This window comes from Nyctereutes procyonoides, unplaced genomic scaffold (genome assembly GCF_905146905.1).
Source record: "Nyctereutes procyonoides isolate TBG_1078 unplaced genomic scaffold, NYPRO_anot_genome, whole genome shotgun sequence".
Classification (NCBI taxonomy): Eukaryota; Metazoa; Chordata; class Mammalia; order Carnivora; family Canidae; genus Nyctereutes; species Nyctereutes procyonoides.
Genome location: NW_026575139.1, coordinates 28,206,272 through 28,233,352, shown reverse-complemented (window position 1 = coordinate 28,233,352; position 27,081 = coordinate 28,206,272). Strand labels below are relative to the sequence as shown.

Below are 27,081 nucleotides of genomic sequence, written 5' to 3'. Positions count from 1 at the left end.
ATGAACTATATTTAGGAGGTGCAATTGATAGGAATTGGTGAAGAGCCCAGGGTGAGAAGAAGGAGAATTTAAGAAAGCTAGTTTGGCAGTTGGGTGGAATGATTTACGGAGATAGAAAACATATGGAAGAGCAGTTTGGGGAAGGGGGTAGACTAGTTGGGTTTTGTTTTAGTTGTTTTTGAAGTGCTGGTGAATTATACAAGTGAAGAAGTGTACAGGGCAGATAAAACTAAGGAAAATCTATGAGTGCCATATGTAAAGTTAGGTACCCTCGCAGCCACTGAGTTTATAGTAGAATATTGGGGCTGTGTTAAAAATGTTAGAGGAAATGGATTTGGTAGATATTTTTTATGGTACCATCATGGGCTTACATTGATTTAATCTTCTGTCCTGGCTTCCTGGCCATACTTGCTGAACATCAAAACTTGTGTTTGTCATGAAGCAGATTACAACTGCTAAAATCCAGATCCTTTTCTTTCTAGGCATCTCCCTGGGCTACATTTCAGAGGAAACTGGAAGACAGTAGTAATGGAAGTCACAATGCTTGTTGAAAACAATACAAACAATGACAACTAACTGTTTAAGTATTTAGGAAAGGGTGATGCCTAATGTCCTGTATAGCTGCTGCAGGCACACAAAGAGTTCCATAAGTGCCTCCTGGAACCCTAACTCATCCCTGCAAATTTAGGTGTTCTCCCGGGGAAGGTCCAGCCTAGACTAGATTGATGGTAGCTCTTGCAGAAACATAAGTTAGGTTGACGTGTATGGCTTTTGAAACATATTAGACCTTTGAATTCAAAGCTTGCTGAGCTTCTTGAAACCCCAACCTCTTCTACATCCCCCACTCCTTTTTAGATTACTGAAGTGATTTTCTAGTTTGGCAACAAACGTCTCTGTATCTAACTCAATTGGTCAGAGATTGAGCTAAGGAGAGACTTTTTTTTTTTTTTTTTTTGGTATGTAAACCTCACAATAAGCCTATGAGAGGACACTGGGGATGAGAGAAGTTAAATAGCTTTCCCAAGGTCACGAAGCCCACATTCTTTAGCAACAGTGCTATATTGGCTCCCGTTTTCTGTCTAATATCTTAATCTTGATGGTGACAATAATTACCACAAAAAATAACTAACATGTATTGAACATTTATTATGCCCCCAAAACTCAAAATATCTTGCAAAGATTTGGCATTTCATCTCCACAACAGTTTTACAAAGCACTGTTGTCTCCACTGTTGAGATGGGGATTCTGAAGCCCAGAGAAGTTATCACCTGCTGAATGCACACAGGTAACCAGGATTTGAACACAAAAGCCTGACCTCAGAATCCTCGCTGTGATCACTCCACTCTGGTTGGGGTAACCTCTCAGGTTCCTCTCCCACCACCCAACCCCCTGCTGCCATCTGTTCAAAGATTCAGTGATCTGTTTCTGTACCATGGAGCCTTATCACATTTTATTTCACATAAGTTACACCATTAAAAGTATGGTTTTGAATGGTTGTGTTGAGTTTTCTGGTTTAACAAGTTTTTGTCTAGCTTAAGCATTGGAAGTAGTTAAGGGAGAAGCAGATAGAGCCAGAAATAGGCTGGCCCAGGGCCAAGTTGAGGTAGTGAGATTTTTCTACCCTGAAGGTGCAGAGATAGGGCTTCCCACTCCACAGCTTGGGAGACAGCCTGGTGCCTCACCATATAGTAGAAGCCACCTTTGCCAGCAGGGGTCTCTGCTTCACAAAACAATATACTATTGGCTCTTCTTTTAGATCCAGAAACAGGAGACTGGCTGGAATTTATTCTCAGTGCTCAGGAGGAACTCGAGAACCCAGATTTACCAGGACAAAAAAAAAAAAAAAAAGCACAAACAAATAAAATGAGACAATATTTTACCTTTCTCTGGCTTTTTTTTTTAAAGATTTTATTTATTTATTCATGAGAGACACACACACACACACACAGAGAGAGAGAGGAGAGAGAGAGAGAGAGAGAGAGAGAGAGGCAGAGACACAGGCAGAGGGAGAAGCAGGCTCCATGCTGGGAACCTGACGTGGGACTCAATTCTGGGTCTCCATGATCAGGCCCTGGGGTGAAGGTGGAGCTAAATCACTGAGCCACCAGGGCTGCCCCTGGCTTTTTTTTTTTTTTTTTAACTTAGAAAGGATTAGTAACAGGCAACTATAATTCCAAAAAAATTTTAAGATAGATCCTGAGTATGGTGCCCCCCAAGTCTCCAAGCTAATACACTAAACTTGGAAATGTACATTTGGCATGCTTTTTTTGTACTTGCACTCTAGCTATCTGATCATCCTCCATTTCGACAATACTTTTGTCCTGCCCTTCCATCCCCTCCCTCACCCCAATTCAGGCCTATCTATTTTGATTCTGTACTCTTCTCCAGACCTTCCCTGTCTTCTGCCTTCTGCCAAGGTACCCCTGTTAATGCTAGCACTTTGCCGGTAATAGCCAACTTGAAACAATGTAATACCTTACCTTCTCAGCAAAAAAGGTACTTGACTGTGGAACAAATGTATCAACTATAGTGCAATTTAGTGGCTGGAAAATAGAAATAAAGGAAGAGGAAAGAGAGAAAAAGGAAAGTAAATTCCTCTATGTGGTGTGATACGTGCTTTCATCTGTTACTCTCCTAATATTAGGCTTAAGAAGCCTTAGTCCCCACCAGTTAGCCTGAGCTCTGCTGAGAAAGTTCAGAGCCCTGAATCTTTGGTCTTGATAAGCTAGATATATTATACTCCCGTTACAAGATTATCTGGGAAACAAGTGTATATGAAGCTGTATGTTCATCTTCATTCTTTTTCTCCACACTACCCACCCTGTGTTAAAATACCTTCCTCCCAGGCTCTCACTTAAGCCCTGAATTTACTGACAAAACCTCTGCAGCCTGTGAGTGGGAGGGCTGGGGCAGAATGTAAAGAAAGGAAATAAATAATGTATGATAAGTTTGGCTGGTGACATATAGTTGCAACAGCAGCAGAATCTGCAGGAGTTTAAATGCAATTCTGCAGATCTAAAGAGCTCTTCAGTACAAGAGAAGGGAAAGAAACTCTGGCTGTCTTCAGCAGCTCCATAATTATAAACCCACACTTCACAGTTATCATAAGGAAACTAGCACAGTCCCACTCCAAACATTTGTGGTGGTCAAAGGTGTGATCTGAAGTGCATGAAAAGAGTTACCTGATCAAAAAAAGTTCTCAGCCTGAAATTCCCAACTCATTCATCAAAAAGTGATAGTTCCTTGGTTCTAACATTATGATGCCAAGGGAATAATATCGTATGAGTCAGGTACTCAAATTCAACTGGTTTGAGTAAAAAGAGTTCATTAAAGGCTATGGATGGAGAGAAAGACAACAGCAGGATAATGAACTAAGAGGCTACAGGCCATCCTTCCCCAGAGAGATACAGTATTAACAATATACTGACAATACTTTTATGACAACTCTAGAGACCAGATAAAAAGCTACAGCACTCAAGGCATTGTAAAACCAAGAAAGAGTTCCAACATAAAGGGTATGGAAATTTGCAGTATTTGACTCGCCCTTCCCTCATGCAGAATAGTGCTGAGCAACTGGGAGGAGATCCCTCAGACCATCAGGATAGAAACAAAAGAGTGGACCATGTGCCCAACATTCTAGTTTGTCCAGGGGTTGCCTGAGTGACTGGTTTCTATCTTGCCTGACTTGGACCATTTAAGAAACTGGTACTCATTTAGAAGCCACTGAAAACAGAGATGAGAGCATGCCAGAGCTGCAGAACCACGGGTAGACACCACAGAGAGCAATAGATTAGAAAAGGTTCGAGGTGTCCCAGAACCTGCAGCTGAGCTGATTGGTGAAAGTCTTCTGCACAAAATGAGTAGACAAAGACAAGCACTGCTGGGAGAAGTGGTTGCTTCTTTAAATGCCCAAATCCCAAGAAAAGATTATAAGGCAAACAAGAAACAAAAATAAAACCCCAGAAACTGACCCCTTAAAAAAAAATCTATGAGCTGTCCGACAATGAATTTAAAATCACTGTCATGAAGATGCTCAATCAGCCAAAGGAGAACACAGACAACTAAATATCAGGGAAATGGATAAAATGAGAATATCAACAAAGAGATGTAAACTATAAAAAATAACCAAACAGAAAAGATGGAGCTTAAAAATTCATTGAGGGGAGCTCAATAGCAGACTTCATAAAGCAGAAGAAAGAATCAGTGAATTTGAAGACAAGTCATTTGAAATCATTGAGTCAGAGGGGTAAAAAGAATGAGGAAAAGCAAAGAAAACATAAGTGCTTATGGGACACTATCAAGAGAACTAATACATACACATATTAGGTAATCCAGAAGAAGAGAGAAGGGAGTTGAGAGCTTACTTGAAGAGATAATGGCCACAACTTCTCAAATATGAGGAAAGAAATGGACACACAGATTCAAGTAGCTTAAAGAATCCTGCTATGAACAGGCACCTGGGTGGTTCAGTCAGTTAAGTGTCCGACTCTTGATTTCAGCTCAGGTCATGATCTCAGGGTTGTGAGATCAAGCCCTACATCAGGTTCCAGATAGCGTGAAGCCTACTTGAGATTCTGTCTCCCTCTGCTCCTCCCCCAACTCATGCTCTCTCTCTCTCAATAAGTAAATCTTTTTTTTAAGTGAACTATGATAAATCCAAAGAGAACCACACTAAGACACATTACAATCAAGCTGTTTAAAATCAAAGACAGAATCTTGAAAGCAGCAACAGAAAAGTAATTTGTAACCTACAAGGGACCTTCTATAAGATTATCTAATGGATTTCTCTGCAGACAGTTTATAGGTCAGAACAGAGTGGCATGATATACTCAGAATTCTGAAAGGAAAACAAACACAAAATTGTCAGCCAAGAATACTGTCTTAAAAAAAAGCTGTCCTTCAAAAATTAGGGAGAAATTAAAACTTTCTCAGATAAACAAAAACTGAGAGGATTTTTACCACTAGACCTGCTCTACAAGAATTATTAAAAAGAGTCTGAGTTGAAATCAAAGGAGAGTAGACTGCAATGAAATATATAAGATTCTCTGGTAAAGGTAAATGCATGGACAAATATAGAAACCTGTACTATTATAATATTGTACATAGAATTTAAATGACAAAAATATTTAAAAATAACTATAAATTTATGTGAACTCATATACAGTAATAAAAATAGAAGTTGTGACAAAGTAAAAGTGGAGGGGTGGTGTTGTAAAGGAGTGGAATTTTTATATGCAATTGAAGTTAAGTTGTTATGAGTCTAAAATAGAATGCTATAACTTTAAGATGTTTTATGTAATTGCTGAGGCCACAAATAAAATATTCTGTGAGATATCTAGTCAAATTCATAAAACTAAAAATGGAAAGGTAATTACCAGGGGCTGGGAGGAGGGGGAGGTGAGTTTTTTTTTAATGGGTATAGAGTTTCAGATTTGCAAGATGAGCAAGTTCTGGAGATCTGTCTCACAGCAATGTGAATATACTTAACACAATTGAAAATAGACTTTAAAATGATTAAGAGGGTATATTTTATGTTTTTTACCACAATAGAAAAAAAAAGACTATAGGAGGTGAGGGGAGAGTTAGTGTTTATTGGGAATAGAGTTTCAGTTTTGTAAGATGAAAAGATTTGGGAGATGGATGGTGGTGATGGTTGTATAATAATGTGCATGTATCTAATGCCACTGAAATGTATACATAAAAATAGTTAAGATGGTAAATTTTATGTTTTGTGTATTTTACCACAATTTTAAAAAATGCACTAAGTCCAAAATAACCAATGAGTGTGATTATATGAATGAATACACTTCAACCTAAATTGTGTTCCACTTTCCCTGGCATAGCACATTCACAATCATTACATAATATTCCCAAAGATTTGCCAATAGAAATGAATGAAATACTGCCCAAAAAACTGCTATTGGGTAGGTTACAGAATCACCAGGGCTAGATTCAGGGCTACACAGGTAAGAACAATGTCCCCAACTCATGCCATGAAATAAATGAACAATATTGGCAGCACAAGGCACTGGATACTGCCACCTGACCCCTACCACTAGATTCTGTCATTGGCAACACTTGTCAAAAGCAGTCCACACCTTGTCCCCCCATAAGACTAGGAACCAAATGAACCATAAAGTAGCAATCAACAAAATAATTTTATTAGCATATTAGCTTCAAAGCAATGTTCTAGGAACTAATGATATTGTAACACCTTAAACATGCATTGATAATATTTTTCATTTTTACAATGAGGAGGTTAAATTTACAGAAAAAAAAACCCAAAAACCTAAAGAGCTTTGAGTTTCAAATTCCTTTCAATGACCTGAATTTCACCTGACCTTTATGATAAAAATGCATGCTTTTATACATATCGTAATCAATAGTTAGCTTAACTCATTTTTAACCTAATATAAACACCCTCTGAAGTTCTAGCAAATAGCTACATACAATAAAAAAAAAACATAATACCTACTTCTCTCTTGAGGTAGCTAGCCCTCAAAATGTTCCTTTAATATATATGCCCATGTGTAGTCCCTACCACCTTGTACCAGGGTTAGTCTGTGTGACCAACAGAATATGGCAGACATGATGGTATGTCACTTTTGAGATTAGATTTTAAAAGACCATGGCTCTCTTAGATCTCTCACTCTGGGGGAAGCCAGGTGTCATACCATGAGGATACTCAAGAATCCTATTGAGAGACCTACCTGGTAAGGAATGAAGATATTCAGCCAACAGATAGCAAAGAATGGAGGCCTGCCAACATGGATGTGAGTAAGCTTGGAACTGAAAACTTCTCCAGGAGAGCCTTCAGATAATGACTTCAGTGCCAGCCAACAGCTTGACTGCAACTTTCTGAAACACCTTGAGTCAGAAATACCCAACTAAGATGCTCCCACTGAAACTGTGGAATTGTTTAAAAATAATAAATGATATTTTAAGCTGCTGAGTTTTGGGATAATTTGTTATGTAGCTGTACATAGCCAGTACATCTCTCCAGCAATTCTGTAAGGGAAATGTGTGTGTGTGTGTGTGTGTGTGTGTGTGTGTGTGTTTCAGAAAAAGCTGTTAAAATGTTAAATGCTTGCTGACACATATGTAAAATTATGAGAAATGGAAAAATGACCAATCATTTTTGATTATGTCATAATCTCACATACCAAAAGCAAAGCCCCTCTCAGCACTTGATCAAATAGGCTGCTGCCAAATAGGTAGATTTTTGAGAGTAAAAAGGTCCAGATTAGTTCCAAATAGCTTACCCTACTAACCTGAAATTTTACCAGTAGAGATAAATTTCACTGGGTCTTATAGTATCAGGTCTTTGAGAGTCTTCTGGAAAGCATAACATCTTAAAATAGCATTCACCATAAGGTCATGACAGGGAATAAAAGCTAACTAATGATTCATCTGAAGAGATTTATAACATGGAGACTATTTACAAAAGTGTGGGCATGGTTATAGGAACCAAGAAAGAATGTTGAAGCTTCCAGTGATTAGCCAGCTATGGAAGGTATTTGGGCAAAAGGCAAGAAATTGTGTTAGGAGAGTCTACTGACAGGTGGACCCAGAAGTAGGGGGGCGACCAGTCATAACTATTGTAATAAGAGGACATAGCCACCCCAGAACCATGGTGTCAAGGCAGGAAGGAAATGGGAAAGAAATGTATTCATCTCTCTCTACTCTCATCCTCCAGTCTCATCATGTGGGTGCTTTCCTTTGGGCAAAGCTGACCGGAAGCAAGAGGACAAAGGAGCCCACTTGGTACATGAGGTCAGTCTCCCAGGGAAAAAGCCAGACAGAAAAACAGCAGAGAATGGATGGTGGGGTAACAGCAGCAGAGCATTTTCAGACTCTTAAAGAATCTTAAAAATCATCTAAGCCAGTCCACCAGCCTGTGTAAATTCTCTTAGTTTCGTCCCTAGAGCAGAAGTCCAAAAATTCCAAAGGTGGCAAAAAGCATGGCTTTTTGGAGTCCAGACAGCCTTCTAAACTATGTGATCTTGGGCAAATTACCTCACCTTTGAAAATCTCAGTTTTCTTTTTTTGTAACATGAGCATCATGATAACCTAATAGGGTTATGGTAAAATTAATAATATCCAGAGAGGTGAGGAGATTTATAATACTTATAATTTAATATACATAGGTAGGTAGGTAGACAAAGTGGGGAGTGATGCATGAGAAACAAGTAATAGTAAATTCCCATTGGGAAGAATTTTGGAGGAATGAGTCTAGGGTAGAAGGAAAATTTAAGGGGGTCCCTGGTGGCTCAGTGGTTTGACGCCTGCCTTTGGCTCAGGGTGCAATCCTGGAGTCCCGGGATTCAGTCCTGGGATCCAGTCCTGTGTCGGGCTCCCAGCATGGAGCCTGCTTCTCCCTCCTCCTATGTCTCTGCCTCTCTCTCTCTCTCTCTCTCTCTCTGTGTGTGTGTGTGTCTATCATAAATAAATAAATCTTTTTTAAAAAAAAGAAGGGAAATTTAATTTTTATTATATGCTCTTTTATGGAAAGTACTGTTGGAATTTTTTCCATATATATGTACTATCTTAAAAAAAAAAAAAACCTCCCTTGACACCAACAGTCTTCCTAGTCTGTGTCTCGTATTCTGCTGCTTATTCCATTTATTCCACAACTATTACTTACTAAAATGCTTACTACTATACTAGGTGTAGGGTTCCAAAAAATTAAAATACCACCCCTGCTTTCAAGTGGCCACAGTTCAGTTGCAGGGACAAAAAAGCAGGAAGATAATCATCATGCAGAGTAGTTAAGTGTTTATTTAAAGACACACACACACACACACACAGACACTTAAACTACCCTCTCTTTGGTTGCATCTATCACATTCTAACATCCTACATAACTTGTTTATTTGTGGTGTTTATTGTTAGACTCCCTCCACTCCAGGAAGATGAGAATTTTTGCCTGTTCTGTTCATTGGTAGATCTCCAATGCCTAAAATGGTGAAATTTTTCAGTAGATGTTTGTTGAAAGAATAATTGCTATGTAACATAAAAGCATGAAAAAGGAACTACCAGAGCAAAGCATAAGGAACACTGAACTTGGGGCAACTGGGTGACTCAGTAGTTGAGTGTCTGCTTCTGGCTCAGGTTGTGATCCCAGGGTCCTGGGATTGAGTTCTCATTGGGTTCCCCACAGGGAGCCTGCTCCTCTCTCTGCCTGTGTCTCTGCCTTATATCTCTGTGTCTCATGAATAAATAAATAAAATCTTAAGAAAAAACCCCACTGAACTTGTATATGGAGGTCAGCAAGGCTTCACAGGAGAGATGACAAATCTTGAAGCAAGTCTAGTGCCTTTGACTGAAAGACCTAATATTTTAAGAGCAAGCAAATAAGAAATACAGAGAGATGAAACACACAGGAAAGTCAAGCCCCAAGGCACAGAGATATAAGAGAGAATGGTACATATACAAAATCAAACATATGGCCATAAATATTGGTTGCTGGTAGTTGTTTCTGTTGGCTGGGTGATGGGTTCTTGAGGATTTGTTATACTGTTCTTTCTTTATGTTAAAATTTTCCATAACATGAAGTTAAGAGTCAATGAATAACTAAACTCTTTTAAATGAGAGTTTTAAAAAGAATTTTAAAAATGTATGTGCTGTAAGCAGGGGGGCATGGCTATATTTACCAGCCACATGTAGCAGCAGCCAAACTGGGGTGGCAATAGGCGTGAGAGAGAGAGGTAAATACCTGACAAGGAATATATAAATCAACAGTCTTCTAACTGTAAATGACAACTCAAACTAGCTCAAATATAAAAAGGAATTCATTGGTTCACATACTAGGGAGCACAGGGTGTACCTGGCCTTAAAAACTACTGGATCGAAGAACTCTATTGATACCACCAGAGCTCTGTCTACCCTCATATCCTTTTGCCTCTGTTCATTTTTCAGATACTCCTCCAGGTGGTGGGAGAGATAGCCATTGATAGCTTCCACCTCAAATCCTCCCAACTTAAAGAACTTTTCTCTCCCAAGGACTGGATGTAAATCTCCTGGAAATCACCGATTGTCTCTATTTGGATCTGATTCCCCTTCCTTAACCAATCACTGTGGGACAGGGAGATGGAATAATATGATTGGCCAAGCCTGGAATAAGTGGTAGCAAGTTGGGGGGAGCGGGGACAAACCTCAGACACCATGATTGATTGATAGCTCCACCAGGACCATATGGAATAGGGGAAGGAAGCGTCCCCTAAGGAAGGGATGCTAGTGGATACAAAAAGCTGACATATTGGCTCCCACAGAGGGTCAAAATTGATATTGGGTATGAGAAGGTTGTGGCATGCTGAGTAGGAAAAGGTAGGGATAGGTAGAGAGGCCTTATTTTTCTAAATAAGGCTAGATTGGAATTATTAAATTAATTATTAATTATTAAAGGTTAGACTGGAGAAATTTGTTGTTTGGTTGGGGGTGAGTGGACAGATGTGGGAAGAATGAAAACACGAAGCTCATATTAGCCTCCTATGGCTAATGCTACATTTGGGCATGAAGTGGTTAAATATCTCCCATTTTTCCATAGGGGGATGACTGAAGATTGAATATGGATAAATTCTGGTGATGGAAATGCTGTAATTTTCTCAGGTAAATTGTGAAGTTGAATGCAATTAGAAAAACATCCCCAAAATAGCTTTGGTTTGGTTGGCATATGACCAAACCCTGAACAGCTTAGATTAGTATAAAAGAGATTCAAATATATGTCTTTCGCATATGCTTAGGAAACTGAGCTGAAAGGAGAGGGAAGCAGCACATGCCATCTGTTTAGGAGCTATGTAAGCTTCAGAGCCTGAAATGGTGAAAGCAGAAAAGGGGCTTTAGTCTCTTAAGACCAGTAGGCAGTGAGAAAGGCATAGGCTCAGAGAAGCAGAAACAAGGTCAGAACCCAGGACAGAATCTGAGGCCCATAAAGCCAGCAGGAGCACCATGCCTTCTGCTGTGTACCATACCAAGTGCTTGCCACCAAAATAGCTCCACATACATCTTCTCTAAGAAACCTCCCTACGTATCTCAGCAGTAATGAGCTATTCCATTAGTGGTAAGGTCATCCATAGGATTCACTGGCTCTCGCCCAGAGCTTACCTGTTAGGGATGAAAGGGGAGGTTTTGATGACATTGAGCCAAAGGACCTCAAGTAGTAGAAACCTACTGTGGGTCAGTTACCTTTCTCCCCTATGAGGTTCACCAGCACACAGTACATTCAAGAGCCATCGACAGATGAGAAGTCAAAATACTACTTTATTTTCACCTGAATAGATGCTGAATTTCTTAGTGCAGAGTTCTCTTGTGAAAACAAAGTCAGAGCAAGCAGCTGACAGTAAAGGCCTGCCCAAGCCTCTCCTTCCCCACTACACACCAAAATCTTCTCACACTCTGTCCTGCCATATTGGATCAGAAATGGAAGCAATATAAAGTATGCTCAGCTATGCAACTGAAGAAGAGAAAACAAGATGGCCAGATCCCCAAGAGCAGGCCTTGGTTTAGCATACCTATTCCTGCTGCAGGAAGTCGAAGAAAAAGCTGCATGGAGGTTCCTAGCCCTGCCCTTGTTCAATATGGCCCAATTAATTTCCTGGAATCTGACCAATCTAATGAACAAGTCCTCCCTGGGAGAAGACAAAGGTCAGGAGAGAAGGGGAGAGATGAAAGTGCTCTTTTCTCTAAATACTTGCTCCTCAAAATGTGGGCTCTGGACCAGCGGTATCAGCATCATCTAGCTTGTTAGAAATGCACAATCTTGGGCCTCGCCCTAGCTGAACGGAATGTGGGAATCGCATTTTAATAAAATCTCCAAGGGATTCACATGCACATTAAAGCTTGAGAAGTATTGAGTTTCCGAATCCTAAACCCATGCCCAGATTGTCATCCTGATCTTTGCTTGCTTCCAAAAGTATTGCTCCGCATATGGTCAAGAGTTAATGAAAGGATGTTTGAGAAATTCTCTTTGGCACCTGTTTAATTCCATGTGAAGGGAGAAGCTCATTTCTGAGAAACCAGCACACGTTCACCAGTGAGTGGCTTAGAGACAGAAGCACACTGAAGACAAGCAAACAAAACAGTTGTAGACACACACACAGCTCTGCAGAGTAGGACAGATGGGCATAGTAAATTTCCTGTCACTCCATCCCTCCACCCATAATATTTTCTCCCTTCCTCACTCATGCTCTCCGTCATCCAAGCTACTAAGAAGCTTTTGTGTTGGGCTCTCACACACAGTATAGAACCACATGCATCACATGTCTCTTGCAGCCCAGTCCTCAAACCCAAAATCTGAGAATGAGATACTGCACCACTAAGCCAGGATATGGTAGGATAACAAAAAGCAATTTGGCACAGCAGTTATTTGTCACCTTTAAATAGTTGTGACTGTCACGACCCAACGCATACCTTAGTTCCAACAGTACCAAAATCCCAAGCCTGGATCTTTGTCCAACATTTGCCTGAGTAGGAAGAGCACTCAACCCCCAATTTCCTCTCTTTGCTCTACCTGATATAATACCTTATAGTAAAAAGCGCCACAGGCTGACAAACATTTATGGATTAACAAGTCTGTCATCATATTATTAGGGGATCCAATAATGACAGGATTTAATGAATAATGATTAAATTAGCATCTGCTGAGCACTTACAATGTACTTGACCACAACCTTATAACAAGTGAGGGAATTTGAAGTTTTCAGAAATTGAATAACTTACCGAGGAAGCAGCAAAGATAAAAAACCCCGCGTACATCTTAAGTACAAAGACTCTCAACCACTACAATAATATAATGTTTCAGTTGTCAAAAAACACTGCGAACTCCCTGTGTGGGTAAAGAATCATTTTCCTTCTCTGGGGCTAATGTAAGGATTAAATGGGATTAAAGATGTTACCGCACCTAGGAAAGTAAGATACTGTAACATATAAGGTATAATTTAGTATGTTAAGATCATGTCCAAATAAAAGCCCTTGGTACTATACAAATGGCAACTATACATGTAAAAAATGTTCACGCTTGTAACTAAAGTTACCCCAGGTCGTTCAATGTACAGTTCTCATTCATCAAATTAGAAAATACTTTTTAAAGTTTAGCCCTCAAAAAAAAAAATAATGTTTAACCCTCAGTGTTGGCAATGATGTTGTGAAACTACTGTCTTGCTGGTGGGAGCTTGAGACATTTTATTTTATTTTATTTTTAATATTTTATTTATTCATGAGAGACACAAAGAGAGAGGCTGAGACACAGGCAGAGGGAGAAGCAGGCTCCATGCAGGGAGCCCAACATGGGACTCGATCCCAGGTCTCCAGGATCACAACCTGAGCTGAAAGTGGCGCTAAACCACTGAGCCACTCAGGCGCCCCGGCTTGAGACATTTTAAAAAATTGACATAATTTCTTGTAAGGAAAAATAAATTAGGACAAAATTTTAAGTATAAAAATAGTTGAGAGCATAGATTCTGAAGCCAGATTGCTTGGATTTAAATCCCACCTCCACTACTTACTGGCAGTGTGACCTTGGGAAAGTCTCTGTCTCCTGGTGTCCAAAATGGGGGTAATAATAGTGCCTATTTCACTGGGTTGTTATGAGAATTAAATGAATCATTATATGTAAAGTACTTAACCCAGTGCCCGGCACCAAGATAGCACTATATATAAGTGGTATCTATTATTTTTATTATCTTTGCATTATTTATAATAACAAACAGTTGGAGTCAATCTATCTGACCATAGAAAAACAGCTAAGAATACCATGATACGCACATAAAATGAATATTACAAAGTCATTAAAAACGAGGCTTTAAAAGACTATTTAATCACATAGAAAGTAAAAAGCAGGAAACTGTATATATCACCCCATACCACTCATGTTTGTTAAAAAAAAAAACACTGTACAAATAAGGCTGTGGAGAAAACAAGGGGTGGGAATTACAGCAAAATAGCGGCAAAGAATATATCTGGGTGATGGGGTAGGATTGGGGGTTTCTCCCCTTGGTTTCTGGACTTTGCAAACCTAGGGCAATGCTTCTAACCCTCTAACATCTTTGCCCCTTTTTAAATTTTATTTTTATTTTTTTATTGGAGTTCAACTTGCCAACATATAGCATATCACCCAGTGCTCATCCCGTCAAGTGCCCCCCTCAGTGCCGGTCACCCAGTCACCCCATTCCCCACCCCCATCCCCGCCCTTTCCACCACCCCTTGGTCGTTTCCCAGAGTTAGGTGTCTCTCAGGTATCTTTGCCCCTTGACCTCAGCCAGTTCCCAGCAGCATGTGACAGACAGCGGGCACTCAGGCTGCCTGGAAGAGTGAATGAAAGAATGGACCCTCCGGAGGAAGGGCACGGAACGGTCCTGTACATGGAAACCGGATCGCAAGCAGCCCAGCCTGATGACCCACGGTAGCAGGTGTTTTCCATCTCCAGTATCTGTGATTCATTCTGCACAGCTGCCGGCATACAGGGGCGTCCGCGGCTCCTAGAAGACAACGCCCCACACCCTCCCGTGCACGGTGTCCGGGACGCCTGGGCGGCCGCACGCGGAGACACACCTGGGCGGCGACAACCTGGAGGAGCCTCTGGCCCCTTACACGTATTAATGCCCGACCGCCACGAGCAAGCAGCTAGGGCCTGTGCTACGCCCCTTGCTCCCAGCCGCACCTCTCTTCCTAGTTTTCAAGCGGTCTATCGGGGGTGAGTCTGCATGCGTCTGCTCGCTGGTGGACCCCCTCCCTAAGCGCGCGCGCGCACACACACACACACACACACACACACACACACACACACACACGTCTCTTTCAGACTAGGCGCGTCTCCGAGGGTTGGGTTGAATGGGCAAGAACCGGGCCGTCTTTGTCATTAATCCTCCCCTCCTTCGGGCGAGCCCAGCTCCTTCCGGGTCAGCGACAGTCGCCGCCACCCCAGTCGGGCCCGCGGTCCCCCATCCCGCTGGCCCCGCGCGCGCGGACCAGGTCGCCACCGCCCGCAGGTTGCCGGAGGGGAGGAGGGCGAGAAGGGCGGGCGGCGCGCGACAGGGGGAGGGAGAGAGGGAGGGAGGGAGGGGACGGCCATCCGAGGAGGGGGAGGGGGAGGAGGGAGAGGAGGGTGGGGGAGGAGGAGGAGGAGGAGGGACAGGGGAGGAGGGGAAGGAGGCTTGGTGAAGGAGGAGGAGGAGGGGGAGGAGGGGGAAGAGGAGAAGGAGGAGGAGGACTGGGGGCGGAGGGGTGGGGGAGGAGGGGGAGGAGGGAGCAGCCTCCCGCAGCCGGCGCGGAGAATGGGAGTGCGGGGCGCCAGACCGCCGCGGGGTGTCACGGCCGCGGCCGAGCTCGCCAGGCGCGGGGCCGGCGCCCGCCGCTTTTAAACCCGGGAGGGCGCGGCGGCTGCGGCGGGCGGATCGCGGCGCTCGCGGGGCGCCGGGCGGCGGCCGGATGGAGAGGAAGGGCTCGGCGGCCGCGGCCAAGGGGAACCCGAGCCCGCCCGCGGCCGGCGAGGCGCAGCGGCCGCCTCCAATGTGCGCCCCGGGCGGCGGCGGCGGCGGCGGCGGCGGGGTCCCGGCGCGCGGCCAGGCTGGGGCGGCGGCCGAGCCCGCCGAGTTCATCCGGCGGGCGCACGAGTTCAAGAGCCAAGGGGCGCAGTGCTACAAGGACAAGAAATTCCGCGAAGCCATCGGCAAATACCACCGGGCGCTGCTGGAGCTGAAGGGGCTGCTGCCGGCGCCCGGCGAGCAGGAGCGGGACTCGCCCGCGGCCCCCCAGCCCGGCCGCCTCTCGGAGGAGCAGAGCAAGACGGTGGAAGCCATCGAGGTCGACTGCTACAACAGCCTGGCAGGTGAGCCGCGCCGCGCCCGGCCCCGGCCCGCGCCCCCGCCCCGGCCCCCGCCCCCGCCCGCCGCTGCGGAGCGCCCGCCGGCCCCGAGCTGCTCCGGGAAGGAGGCCCGGGAGGGGGGCGCTTCGGGGAAAAGTGACTTTTACGGTGATAGCTCCCCAAACTCGGTCGTCATCCCGCTGTCCCTTCCCCCTCATCCGGCGTAAATCTCACCTAAAAATAACTGGACAGACAGAAGGAGCCCCAGCCGGCCTGGCGCGACTGCCGCTGCTCCTGCTCCCCGGTGAACCTGGGTCCACATGCGGGAAGTAGCGCCCAGGGTGGGCACCCCCACCCGCCGCGTGCCCAGTGGCCGCTCTCCTCCGGGACCACTGGCACCAGAGCTCGCCCTCACCTGGCCCTCCACTGACCGCATCCCAGCGGGTACGGTCCTCCCTTCCCCACGTTCCTTCGGCCTCGGTGGCAAAGGGCAGTTCGCTGCGATGCCTTCAGCATCTTGAGCAAGATGGATTCCAGAACGCCACTTTCTTGTCTCTGAGCCTTGCTGGGGCCCCCGGTTGCCAGGTGAAGAGCGATCTCAAAGGGAACCGAGTTGGTTGGGCTTGAGCTGCGTGCAACATCCTCGCTGGCCCGGTGAAGCCCTGGTCCTCGCCCCCCAGCTGGCTCCCGGGCCTGCGGAGGAAGGGGACCCAATGTGGGGATGAGAAAGTGAGGTGTACATTCCAGAGTTCACTTCGGGGATTTAGGTTAAAGTCAAGCATTTTTTAAAAAATTAACTTTGGCCCAGGAAATGTAAAGTGTCTTAAAAAAAAAGAAAGAAAGAAAGAAAGAAAAAACAGGAAGAGCCTGGTTCTTTCCAGGGCCTTCCTGTGAGAAGGTGGGAGATGTTGGCAGGTGCAGTGGCCTTAGATTTGAAAGGCATTCTGTACTCTTCTCTCACCTCGTTTGGTGGGATTTGGGGGCATGCTCCAGCTCCTCTGGCCCAATAAAAGGCCATTACTCCTAGTGTCCCTAACCCTTGAAGTTGCCTAAACTAGCTCTGGACAGTTGGAGAGGAGTAGCTTCAGGAGAGTGACTGGGTGTGGCCGGGGATGGTGAATGTGTTTTGGGCACAGGAAGTTGGGGGATGAAAAAAAAAAATATCAGTAATTCTGCTCTGTTACCTTTGAGGTTTTTAGTGCCAGCCTGCCTCTCTGTTCCCATAATGCCATGCCCAGTATCATCTTTAATTGGGCAAAACCCATCCACTTTATCAATTGTAGTTTACAAATGTAAGGGATTAATAGACTAGTAGTAGTAGTTGTAAAAATGGTGGTGCCGATAGCAGTGCTAGTAATAACGGCAGTAGATAAAGTAGTAGCATAGCAAAGGGGGACTATCTCAATCCATCATAATGTACAGCTTGATTCTCCTTATTTCCTGTAAGCCTCTGGCAACTTGCTTCTGCCTGATGAATAGTTACAGGGGAGAGTGGCCATGGGTGGAGGAAGAGGCACTCTGGATCACTAATGCGGTGATTTCAGAGTGGTAACGGAGTCTTATATTTAGTACTGTCCATGGGCATTCTAGGGTTGCTTTTCACCCTAGGCTTTTGGCTGTTGGCCTGTGGCTAGCACTGCCTATCTCCTACCCGAGGAGTGGTTACATTTCCATGGTGAAACCAAAGATGTGTCCTTGGTCAGGCAAGCCCAGTCAGGGTGGGGCTAGGATCCAGCCAACTCCTCCACCTCCACCCCCACCCCAGAGGCACTTTGGAAAACTTCTGTGGGGAGAGAATGGAGAGTAGTAGTACATTTCCCCTCTGCTATCTTCTCCAGCACTCTCCCCTTCTTTGTATTAATAATTTGTTGTGAGCAGGGTGCTAGGCACTCTACGTACAATGTACTTTTTCATCTTTAAAACAACTGGCTAAAAGATGGCAAAGAAAAAAAACCCAAAAAAACCCCAAGGTTCCAGAGCCTTTCAATTCCAAAATCAAGGTTCTTGCGCATCACACTTTGAGCACAAAGTCACTGTCTCTAGGCCTCTCTCTCTCTCCCTGAATCCAGTCTCAAGCAGGCTCCAAAGCTCTACACCTGGAAAATTCTGTTTGGAGCTCTGAGCCCTGGTAACCAGGAGAAAGAAATACATTACCTTAGTTCAAAACTCTGATAGGGCTCTTTCTCAATATTTTCAAGTTTCAATGAAAGAGAAAAGAAGAGTAATTACAAGCTGAGCTGTCATGTCAAAGCCAAAATCTGTATCCTGTATGCAAAATTCAGTTGGGAGAAGGGATCCTGGAAGTCACCTGGAGAGGAAGTAGAAGCTTGATGTTGGTTTCCTTTGGGATAATGCAGAAAATCTGTTACTACTGTTTCAGAAATCCTAGCTAATAGAAATAATATCCTTTCTTGTTGGATTACAAAAGTAATACATGCCTTTAAAATGTATTTTCTTTTAGAAAATATCAAAAAGTTTAAGGAAGAAATGCAAAATTACTTTTTCTTTTTTGCAAAATTACTCTTAATCCCACTAAAGATGTATTTCCTCCTTGTATTTTTTTTGTGCATAAATGTAAACTGTTCACAAAGCAAGGACCTCTTGTATCCTACTTTTATTCCCACTTACCATTATATCAGAAGCACTTTTACATCCTATTAAAATATTTTAGTGAAGATTATTTGAAATGGCGACACAAAATTTTTTAAGTGTGTGTTTATGATTATCGTTTGATAGAAAAGGAAGAAAAACTATTATTGTTGTCAGAGCCAGAACAGTGCAGTGTAGTCCCTAAGATACCCTGTTCCCCTGGTGCCTGCTGATAGGAAGGAGACAGCAGCTGCACATTCTTTCTGGCAGAAAGGCAACTGACCCTTCCATCCCGGCTGCAGTGCCAGCTGAGCAGCCCAGCCAGCTCCTGGTGGAAGCAATCTGAAGACGTTTGTGCTCCCAAAGATCTGTCCTTCTGCACAGCTGTCCATAGAGAGAGATGTTTGGGGTTTGGAAGGAACTTGGACTAGTTCAGAAGGAGCCAGGGGATTAGGCTATGCTACTAAGGGCACCTCAGCACCACACAAAAGGCTGTTGTGAGGCTTCTGGAGAAAACCTAGGTCTGGTACTCTTCACCGAAGGCTCCAAATGAATAACAAGGGGGCAGCTAGAATGTGCATCATGCCGAAAGATGTTAGTCTAAAAATCCACTTGGATGACTTGAGAGGCTCACATGAAGGAAGGGTGTGCAGGCAGTTGTCAAAGTGCCCAAAAATCCATTTGGATGACTTGAGAGGCCCACATGAAGGGTGTGCCAAAGTGTCAAAGTATGTGAAATTTGACTTTCTGTTGTGGTCTGTTCTGGCTTGGAGTTCCTCCTGATTAGGAGGGATCTGGCCAGTACTGCAAGACCCCTAGACTTGATTTTACCTGTCTCATTCTTTAAGGAATTAAGACAAGCAAACAAACAAAGATGTGAGGTATTCTATTCTTTCAGAATTTCATATGACTTTGATAGTGATTGTAAAGATATTCTGACCTGCCTGGGGCAATGTAGGACTCTAATCCCTACCAAAGCTGCAAAGGAAGCTTGTATTGCCCTGTTGATAGACTGTTGTTGACCTTGAACAAGACACAGGACTCCCCTGGGGCCCTGGAATGTTTCATGCAGAATCTCTTGAAAGGCAGAGCCTTTTGCTCCACATGGTTTCTATGGGGCTGTGGTAGTCCCAGCTGGTTGTGATCAAAAGGTTGCAACATGTAATGACTTTGTTGGTATTTTCAAATGACAGTCAAGACTCAAATGCCAGGAGTGAAGATAAGTGCCAAGAGGCCGTGGCATGGGATCTGAAGGCTAGATGAGAGTCAGCTTGTGCCTCTATTCTTGGCATACCCTGTGACTTTGGTCAAGACCCTACCACGTCACTTACCCATTTTCCCATCCATTTAGAGCTGTGTTTAAGAGATTTTTGTTGTGGTTGTTTATGTTACCAAAGGGGCAGATAATATCCACTGATCTTATTTGAAGCCCCAGGACAGAGGTATGACAAGGCCTAGAGAGGTCACACTGGGAAAAGGCCTGGAATGGACATGTGTTAAAGCCATGGGACCAGGGCTGGCTATATGATTTGTGGGGCCTGGTGGAAAATGAAAATGTGGAGCTCCTTATTCAAAAAGTGGGGGTGGAAGTGGAATATCATCAAAGGTGTTAGAAGATAAAGCTTTTTTCCTTTCTTTCATGATTTCTCTCTCTCTTGATTTGACATGGTGCTTTTATTTGCTATTTAATGTCATTACAAGAAAATTAAAAATTTAAATTATTGGCAAGAATTTTACTGTTCATCCTCATGTTGCACAATGCTAATTTTAAATGGAAATGTGAAAGTACTTACCTTGTATGTGAAATCACGTAAATTACACAATTCACATTTTGTAGCTTATACAGGCATATGCAGTTTATTCTTACTAAAACAGTGAAAATGCTGACAAAACAAACTCAACTATTTTTATTTCATTTCCTTATATGCATTCTGTCTGCGTGCACTTTCCACCAAGTTTGGCTTTTTAGTGAGGAAGGGAAGGAAAAGAAACTATTCCCTACTTTTACCCTACTCTTTCCTTCCATGTCATCATTTTCAGCATAAGTGGTTGGCTAGTACAGCATGGTAACATAAGTAAGAAAGGATATGATGGGGCTCTAGGTCATTCATGCTTCTTTTTACTTTCCTTCTGTATTTGAAGCAATTTCTAGGTTGAATGGGAAGTCTGCCTCTTGGGGCTGTCAGCATGTCTGCCTACGTAGTTATAGGCCTGACGATCTTATCTAATCCTCAAGCTGGGTCTTGCTGAATTCTCACGCATTGTGGGTCCACCAAAATTTTGTGCTCATGGAGCATCATGAATGCTGTATGCAAGAGGGGCTGCAAAGAAAGGTTGTGCCTGTCTCCTCTGCTCATGTTCATGCTCCATTGTTCCATCGAACTTCACTTACAAAACACTATTCCAAAGATAAAATTGTTAGGAATTTCAAGGGAGCAACCACAGAACATTAAACCAAATACAGGACCCTTCTGACTAAATAAGCCACCCACTCTCGAAGTCACCCTCAATGGGGTACCAGAAGATGACTGTGTAGATGCATCTAAGGTGGACAAAATTAGATATAGACTCTGAGGCAGGTTCTAAAACAAAGGGTACTCAACAGAAATGGATGTGGGACCAGAGAACCAAGCATAAAGATCAATGAATTACAAATGCAAGAGCTCAGTGGTAAAAAGGACATGAATACCTAGAGACAACTGGTAACCCAGTAGCCAGAAGATAAGTTTGGAGAGTAAGACTTGATCAAAGGAAAGGGAAAAAAGAGAGGCTTCATGCTGAGATGCTCAGCCAAGAGCTTGCCATCTGGGTGAGAGAGCTTGACTGGCCAAGCCGTTGTTGCTTTGAGGCTGTTCCTTGGGCAGCACCTTTGCCAATTAATCTCTGCCTGTAAATGTGGCTTCTAAGATCATTTTCCAAGAAATGATGTGAGAATTGAAACTTGTAGGGTGCTTTCAAGGAAAGAACATTCTGAATGTAGACTTTGGGCTGAGTTTCTAAAGTAGATTCTGAAGGTCCTTCGTCTACCTGCAAGGGAAATGTGTTGGGTGGCTCTTAGCCAGAAACTCTTTAGGATGCTTTACAGTCAGAGTCCCTACAGCCAAAATACATGAGAGTGTCAAAGGCCAGGGGACTCAGCTGCAGTGAGGACAGGAAGGCCAAGATCTGGAGCAGCTAAAGGCTGGTCCCAGAGCTTTGCAAGTTGAGAGTGACCTCCAGATGGGACATTCTCTTCTTACAGCTCTTCTCTTTTACCACCAGATTATGGCTACTCCAGATAGCTAAGATCAAAACCAAATGTTCCAACCAACCAGTCATCAAGTTCCTAATTCCCAAGTGACTTTAGGAAGTCAGATATTCATGTTGGAGACAGTTTTCCATTTTCACCAAGATAATTAGTCCTGCCCCAACCACATAGCAAAAACCTCTAGCACTGACCATGGTATCAGACATAAAAGAACCAAATATAAAGCTATCGAAGATTAAAGGAGTTTAGCCATCCTGGTGGTATTCATGTGGCCTCAAAATCATTCATTAGCAATGTAAAACTCATTATATTTCTTTTGTACATATATATTTTCGTATCAGCAATAAAATGATGCCATATCTAGTAGGACCCAAACCAACAGTTCCTAGATATTTTTGAAAAGAAAGCAGGATATGTAGTGCCAAAGAAGGTTGACTTTAACTAGAAGAATCTCAGATTGAAATGTTTCCAAGCAGATCTTCCTTTTCCATTCTGCCAAAAGGACTTTAAAAGAGCATTCAAATTATAGACAAGGTTTACATGGAGGAAGCTCAAGGGACAAATGCTTCCCTCCCATCATGTTTCTGTGTGTAAAGAACAAAAGTGAGAAGTGGTGCTAACTAGCTGTCTCAAGAGTTATGTAAAATCAGAATTGCAATTTCAGACCTGATGTGACCCCAAACCTTACGCAGGTGTGTGAATTTCCTTGTTAACATTACCAACTTGGCATCTAGCATAAGCTTAGGCATGTCCAACAATAGAGGTACTCACCACCACCTAAAGTGATCCATTTAACAGCCACCACCACAAAACAACAATAATAATAATGATCATAATAGCAATAATGGCAGTAAAGTCTACCATGACAAACCCAGTTCCTAGCACCCAGTCAATGTTTCATGAATGTGTTAGAAATGAATGAAAATGCTTATTCCGACAGCTGTCTCATATTAAGAATCCAGTAAATTCTATCATTCCATGAATATTAATTATGCATTTAATAAGTGGTAGACCCTGGGCATGAAACCTATGAAGGACAAGGTCACTGCCTTTAATGAATATATATACACATACATACACATATACTACATATATGTATATAAGCATATAAAAACTATATATAAGTTATATATAATTTATAATTTAAATTATATTATATATATTTAATTTATAATATATTATATATATATATAAACTTAATATATATAACTTCATTTGATCTCACCTTGTGAGACAGAAACCTTAAGCTTGGAACAGTTAAGTCACTCACCCATGGTCACAAAGCAGTATGTGGCAAGCTGGGATTTCTCATCTGCCACTCTATAATTCCAAAGCCTGTCATCTTAACCAGTCACCTCGCGACCTCCACTTTTAGGAGTTTCTTCCTTAAAATACTAAAATTTGCCACCCTGAAACTTTTATTGATCCATCTATATGGATCAATCTTTTTTTTTTAAAGATTTTATTTATTTATTTATTTATTTATTTATTTATTTATTTATTTATTTATTTACTTATTTATTTATTTACTTATTTATTTGTTTATTTGAGAGAGAGAGAGCACACATGTGCGGGGGTGGGCAGGGAGGAGGTGCAGGGCAGAGAAGGAGGGAGAGGGACAAGCAGACTCTGCACTGAGCCAGAAGCCTGATGTAGGGCTCCATTCCATCTCACAACCCTGAGATCATGACCTGAGCTGAAATCAAAGGCCACTCAGGTATACCCTTTGCGGCAGCATAGACTACATCTCATCTCATAGACCTCATCTCATCAGCCTTGTAACAAGGACAAGCCTTGGCATTTCTAGGGCAACTCGCTTGCAGATCCTCCCATCTTATATTCTGCAGGTCCTTTTACTGTGATTGTGCCTTGTATGATTAGGAGTCCCATTCCATGACCATCCTGGATGGTTAAGAGGAAAGTGTCCTGCATTCTGTAACCAGGTCAGAATTTCCCTTTTGTCACTAGGAAGGTGACCTGAATTTGTATGGACAGAGAGGTGTGAGTAGCTGGTGAGTCACAATTTCCAGTGAGCCTAAGAGGCTGCAGTAGCTCCACCCTACTTCCTCCTCTTTTCTGTCCCCCTTGCTTCAGCTCATGCAAATTCCAGTTAAGAGGTCCTGAGAAATTTGAGTGGAAGTGTTGAGAATGAGAATTCACTTCAGCCACTACTGTCTCAATCATCGCAGACTCAATGAGGAGAAATGACCCACTAGATGATAAAATCTAGAATACCCCAAATACATTACCCTAGACCTAGTCCGTTTTAATGTCATAAGAGTGATTGGTATACCATCATTTAAAAATATTATTCAGTTTTAGTGCCAAGTGAAGTTGGACACATATTATTCTGTGTGGTGTGGAACATTTGCTCTCCTAACATCCTGGAAAGTAATATTTACTTTTTAGTTTGTGTTTTTATGACTGGCTGATACTAGGTTCTGGCTTTGTGGGCAAAGACTTCATCTCTCAAGAATCAAAAGCAAAGAATGTCCAAAGCCAGTGCTAAAGAGACCAGCTGGCCCTGTGTGTATTGGAACACTAATTGAGGTAGACTTATATGACAGCTGGTGGCTCATTCACCATACGTGAACTTAATCTGTTCACAAGATCCCTGACCTTGGTTTTCTTCTCTTATTAAATGGGTATAATCATGCTAGCTTGACTCACAGGATAAAGGCGAGGAACAAGAAGATAATGTATGTGAATGTATTTCCTAAACTATAAAGTATTAGAAGTGTAAATTAGCATTGTAAATGGATAGGGATATGTAGGAGGGAAAAAAATAGAAAGAAGAAGTGGGACCTACCCAATGAAGGAAAATGCTCACCTCCAACTTTAACAATTTTAAGATAACAGGGATACTTGAGTAGAATCCATGAGGAAAACTCTCTTGATGCCTGGTTTCTGTATTAAATATCTATCCACACTGACTCTCCCATATTGTTTCAAGCACACATATACTAAAACAGTCCCCCAAATGCTGGTTGCTTCATAGTTCACACACACAAAAACACTGCTTTAAAAAAAAATCATCTAATGATAGAGAATGGGAAGGGTGTTTTCTCAAGGCTAAGATTTCCCTGCTTCTCTTCTGACATCCCTACCTTTGAGAACACAATGAAAGCATGACTTGGTGAACAAGGAGTTGGACTCCAAGTTCTCTACATGCTGGTTCCTTGGCTCAAGGAGTCTTCTCTTCTGCAGTTTTCTTACTTACAAAGACCATGGTTGGATTTCAAGGTCTCCAAGGTCTTTTCCAGCTCTTAAGAAAGATTGTCTTCATGCCATTCTTTCTGAACTGTGTGGCCTTTATACAGAATGGGGTAGTTCTGTGGAGCAAATACAGACCAGTCTCCAGAAGCTGTTACTACATAAAAAGGTAGAATGCAGAACAGTGTTTTATATGATTCCCTGTGTAAGAAAAGATAAACTGGCATAAATGTATAGGTGTCAAGAAGATTATCTGAAATCATTCCAGTGAAGCTGTTGTTTTGTTTTGTTTTTAAGATTTTACTTATTTATTTCAGAGAGAGGGTGAGTGAGAGAGAGCATGAGCAGGGGGAGGAGCAGACTCTCCACTGAGCAGGGAGCGTGATGTGGGGCTCGATCCCAGGACTCCAACATCATGACCTGAGCAGAAGGCAGATGCTTAACTGATTGATTGAGCCACCCAGGTGCCCCTGGAGTGAAGCTGTTAACCTCACTTGAAAAGGGGACTGGGGGCAGCCCTGGTGGCTCAGCAGTTTAGCATCGCCTACAGCTCAGGGCGTGATCCTAGAGACCTGGGATCGAGTCCCGCGTCAGGCTCCCTGCATGGAGCCTGCTTCTCCCTCTGCCTGTGTCTCTGCCTCTCTCTCTCTCTCTCTCTCTCTCTCTCTCTCTCCTCTGTTTATTCTCATGAATAAATAAAATCTTAAAAAAAGAAAGAAAGAAAAGGGGACTGGGCAGAGGAGTTGGAGAAACTTTAACTTTTTCTTTTTTTAATTATTAAGACTTCATTGTTTTTAGGGCAGTTTTCACAGCAAAATGGAGGGGAAAGTATAGAGATTTCTCATACAGCCCTGCCTGCACACCTGCACAGTTTCGCCCATTATCAGCATCCCCTACCAGAGTGGGACATTTGTTACAAACAATGAACCTATGTTGACACATCGTAATCACCCAAAGTCCACAGTTTATATTAGAGTCCACTGATGGTGTTGTGTATTCTATGGCTTTAGACAAATATGTAATGACAGGTATCTGTCATTAGGGTATCATGAAGAATGTTTTCACTGCCCTAAACATCGTCTATTCTTTGCCTGTTCATCTCTTACACCCTACCCCACAACCCTTGCAACCCCTCGTCTTTTACTGCCTCCATAATTTTGCCTTTTCCAGAATGTCACAGAGTTGGAATCATACAGTATGTGGCCTTTTCAGATTGGCTTCTTTCACTTAGCAATACGCACTTAAAGTTCCTCCATGTCTTTTTTAACTTTTTATTTTAAATCTCTCTATAGTATTGGACTTTCCTAACTATAGGCATGATTGCTTTTATTTAAGAAAAATGATGACAGGATTATCTGTTAGAGAAATCATGGGTCGTTTTGCTTTCTTCTTTTTATTTTCCTGAAGAAAACCCACCTTATAAACATAATGTTTAGTGCCGTTCTGCATATTATCTATGTCTTGTCTAGCCTTGTCAGACAGTAACACCAAAGATGTCAAGCAAAATAATCCCAAGCCCCCAAACTTCTCTTAATATTCCACAGTAGGATTCATCCCCCTTTCTGCAGTGCCTACCGCCCCTATCCACACACAGAACTAGATCCTGACAGTGTGGAACCCCCAGTAGAAGGATGCCTGTCCCTCTGGACTCAGCATGTTGGTGACTGTTTGAATCTGCCAGTGAGGCAGGAAAGAGAGTTCAGTTAGAGCTTGTGATGTAAATTGATCCTGAACGTTAGTAATGTGCCTCTGGTGTTGAGGAACATTATGTGTACCCAGTGTCCAAGATTCCGATTGGCACCTGAATTTCAGAAATCCTGACCATCGGTACCTCAGACACAGCAGCCCCAACATTGGAAGGGAACTCACTTATTCACTGAATTTTTACTGTACACTTGCCATGGCTCCTTACAGCCCAAATCTAAGGCTTCGCTCTGGCATGGGGGTAGTGGGAACTGGGGTTCTAGTCCAGAGTCTACCGCTAACTTGTTCTGTTGAGTTTGGACGAATCATATCACTCTGAGCTTCAGTTTCCCCAAACATAAACAGCGGGGTTGGGTCAGTGCCCTCTAAGTGTCCTTTCACGAGTGCTGAACCATCTAGGATTTTGAAGGCCGTCTAGCTACCCGCCTCCCCCAGCCTCTCTTTCTGGGAGCAGCCAGATTAGGAAAGAGACAAGAAACAAGCTCTCTTTTATTCTAGTTTACTGGTATGTGCTGACAAATAATCATTA

General features: G+C 42.9%; 1 protein-coding gene across 1 annotated transcript in view; it reads left to right on the top strand.

The window, feature by feature from the left end:
- The first annotated feature begins 15,253 nt into the window (after positions 1 to 15,253).
- Positions 15,254 to 27,081, top strand: part of TTC9 (tetratricopeptide repeat domain 9) — a 29,792-nt gene continuing 17,964 nt past the window's right edge. The window contains exon 1 of the mRNA XM_055304447.1: positions 15,254 to 15,823. Within this exon, the coding sequence (XP_055160422.1) occupies positions 15,424 to 15,823 (400 nt within the window). The 5' untranslated portion in view covers positions 15,254 to 15,423. The remainder of the gene's footprint in view (positions 15,824 to 27,081) is intronic.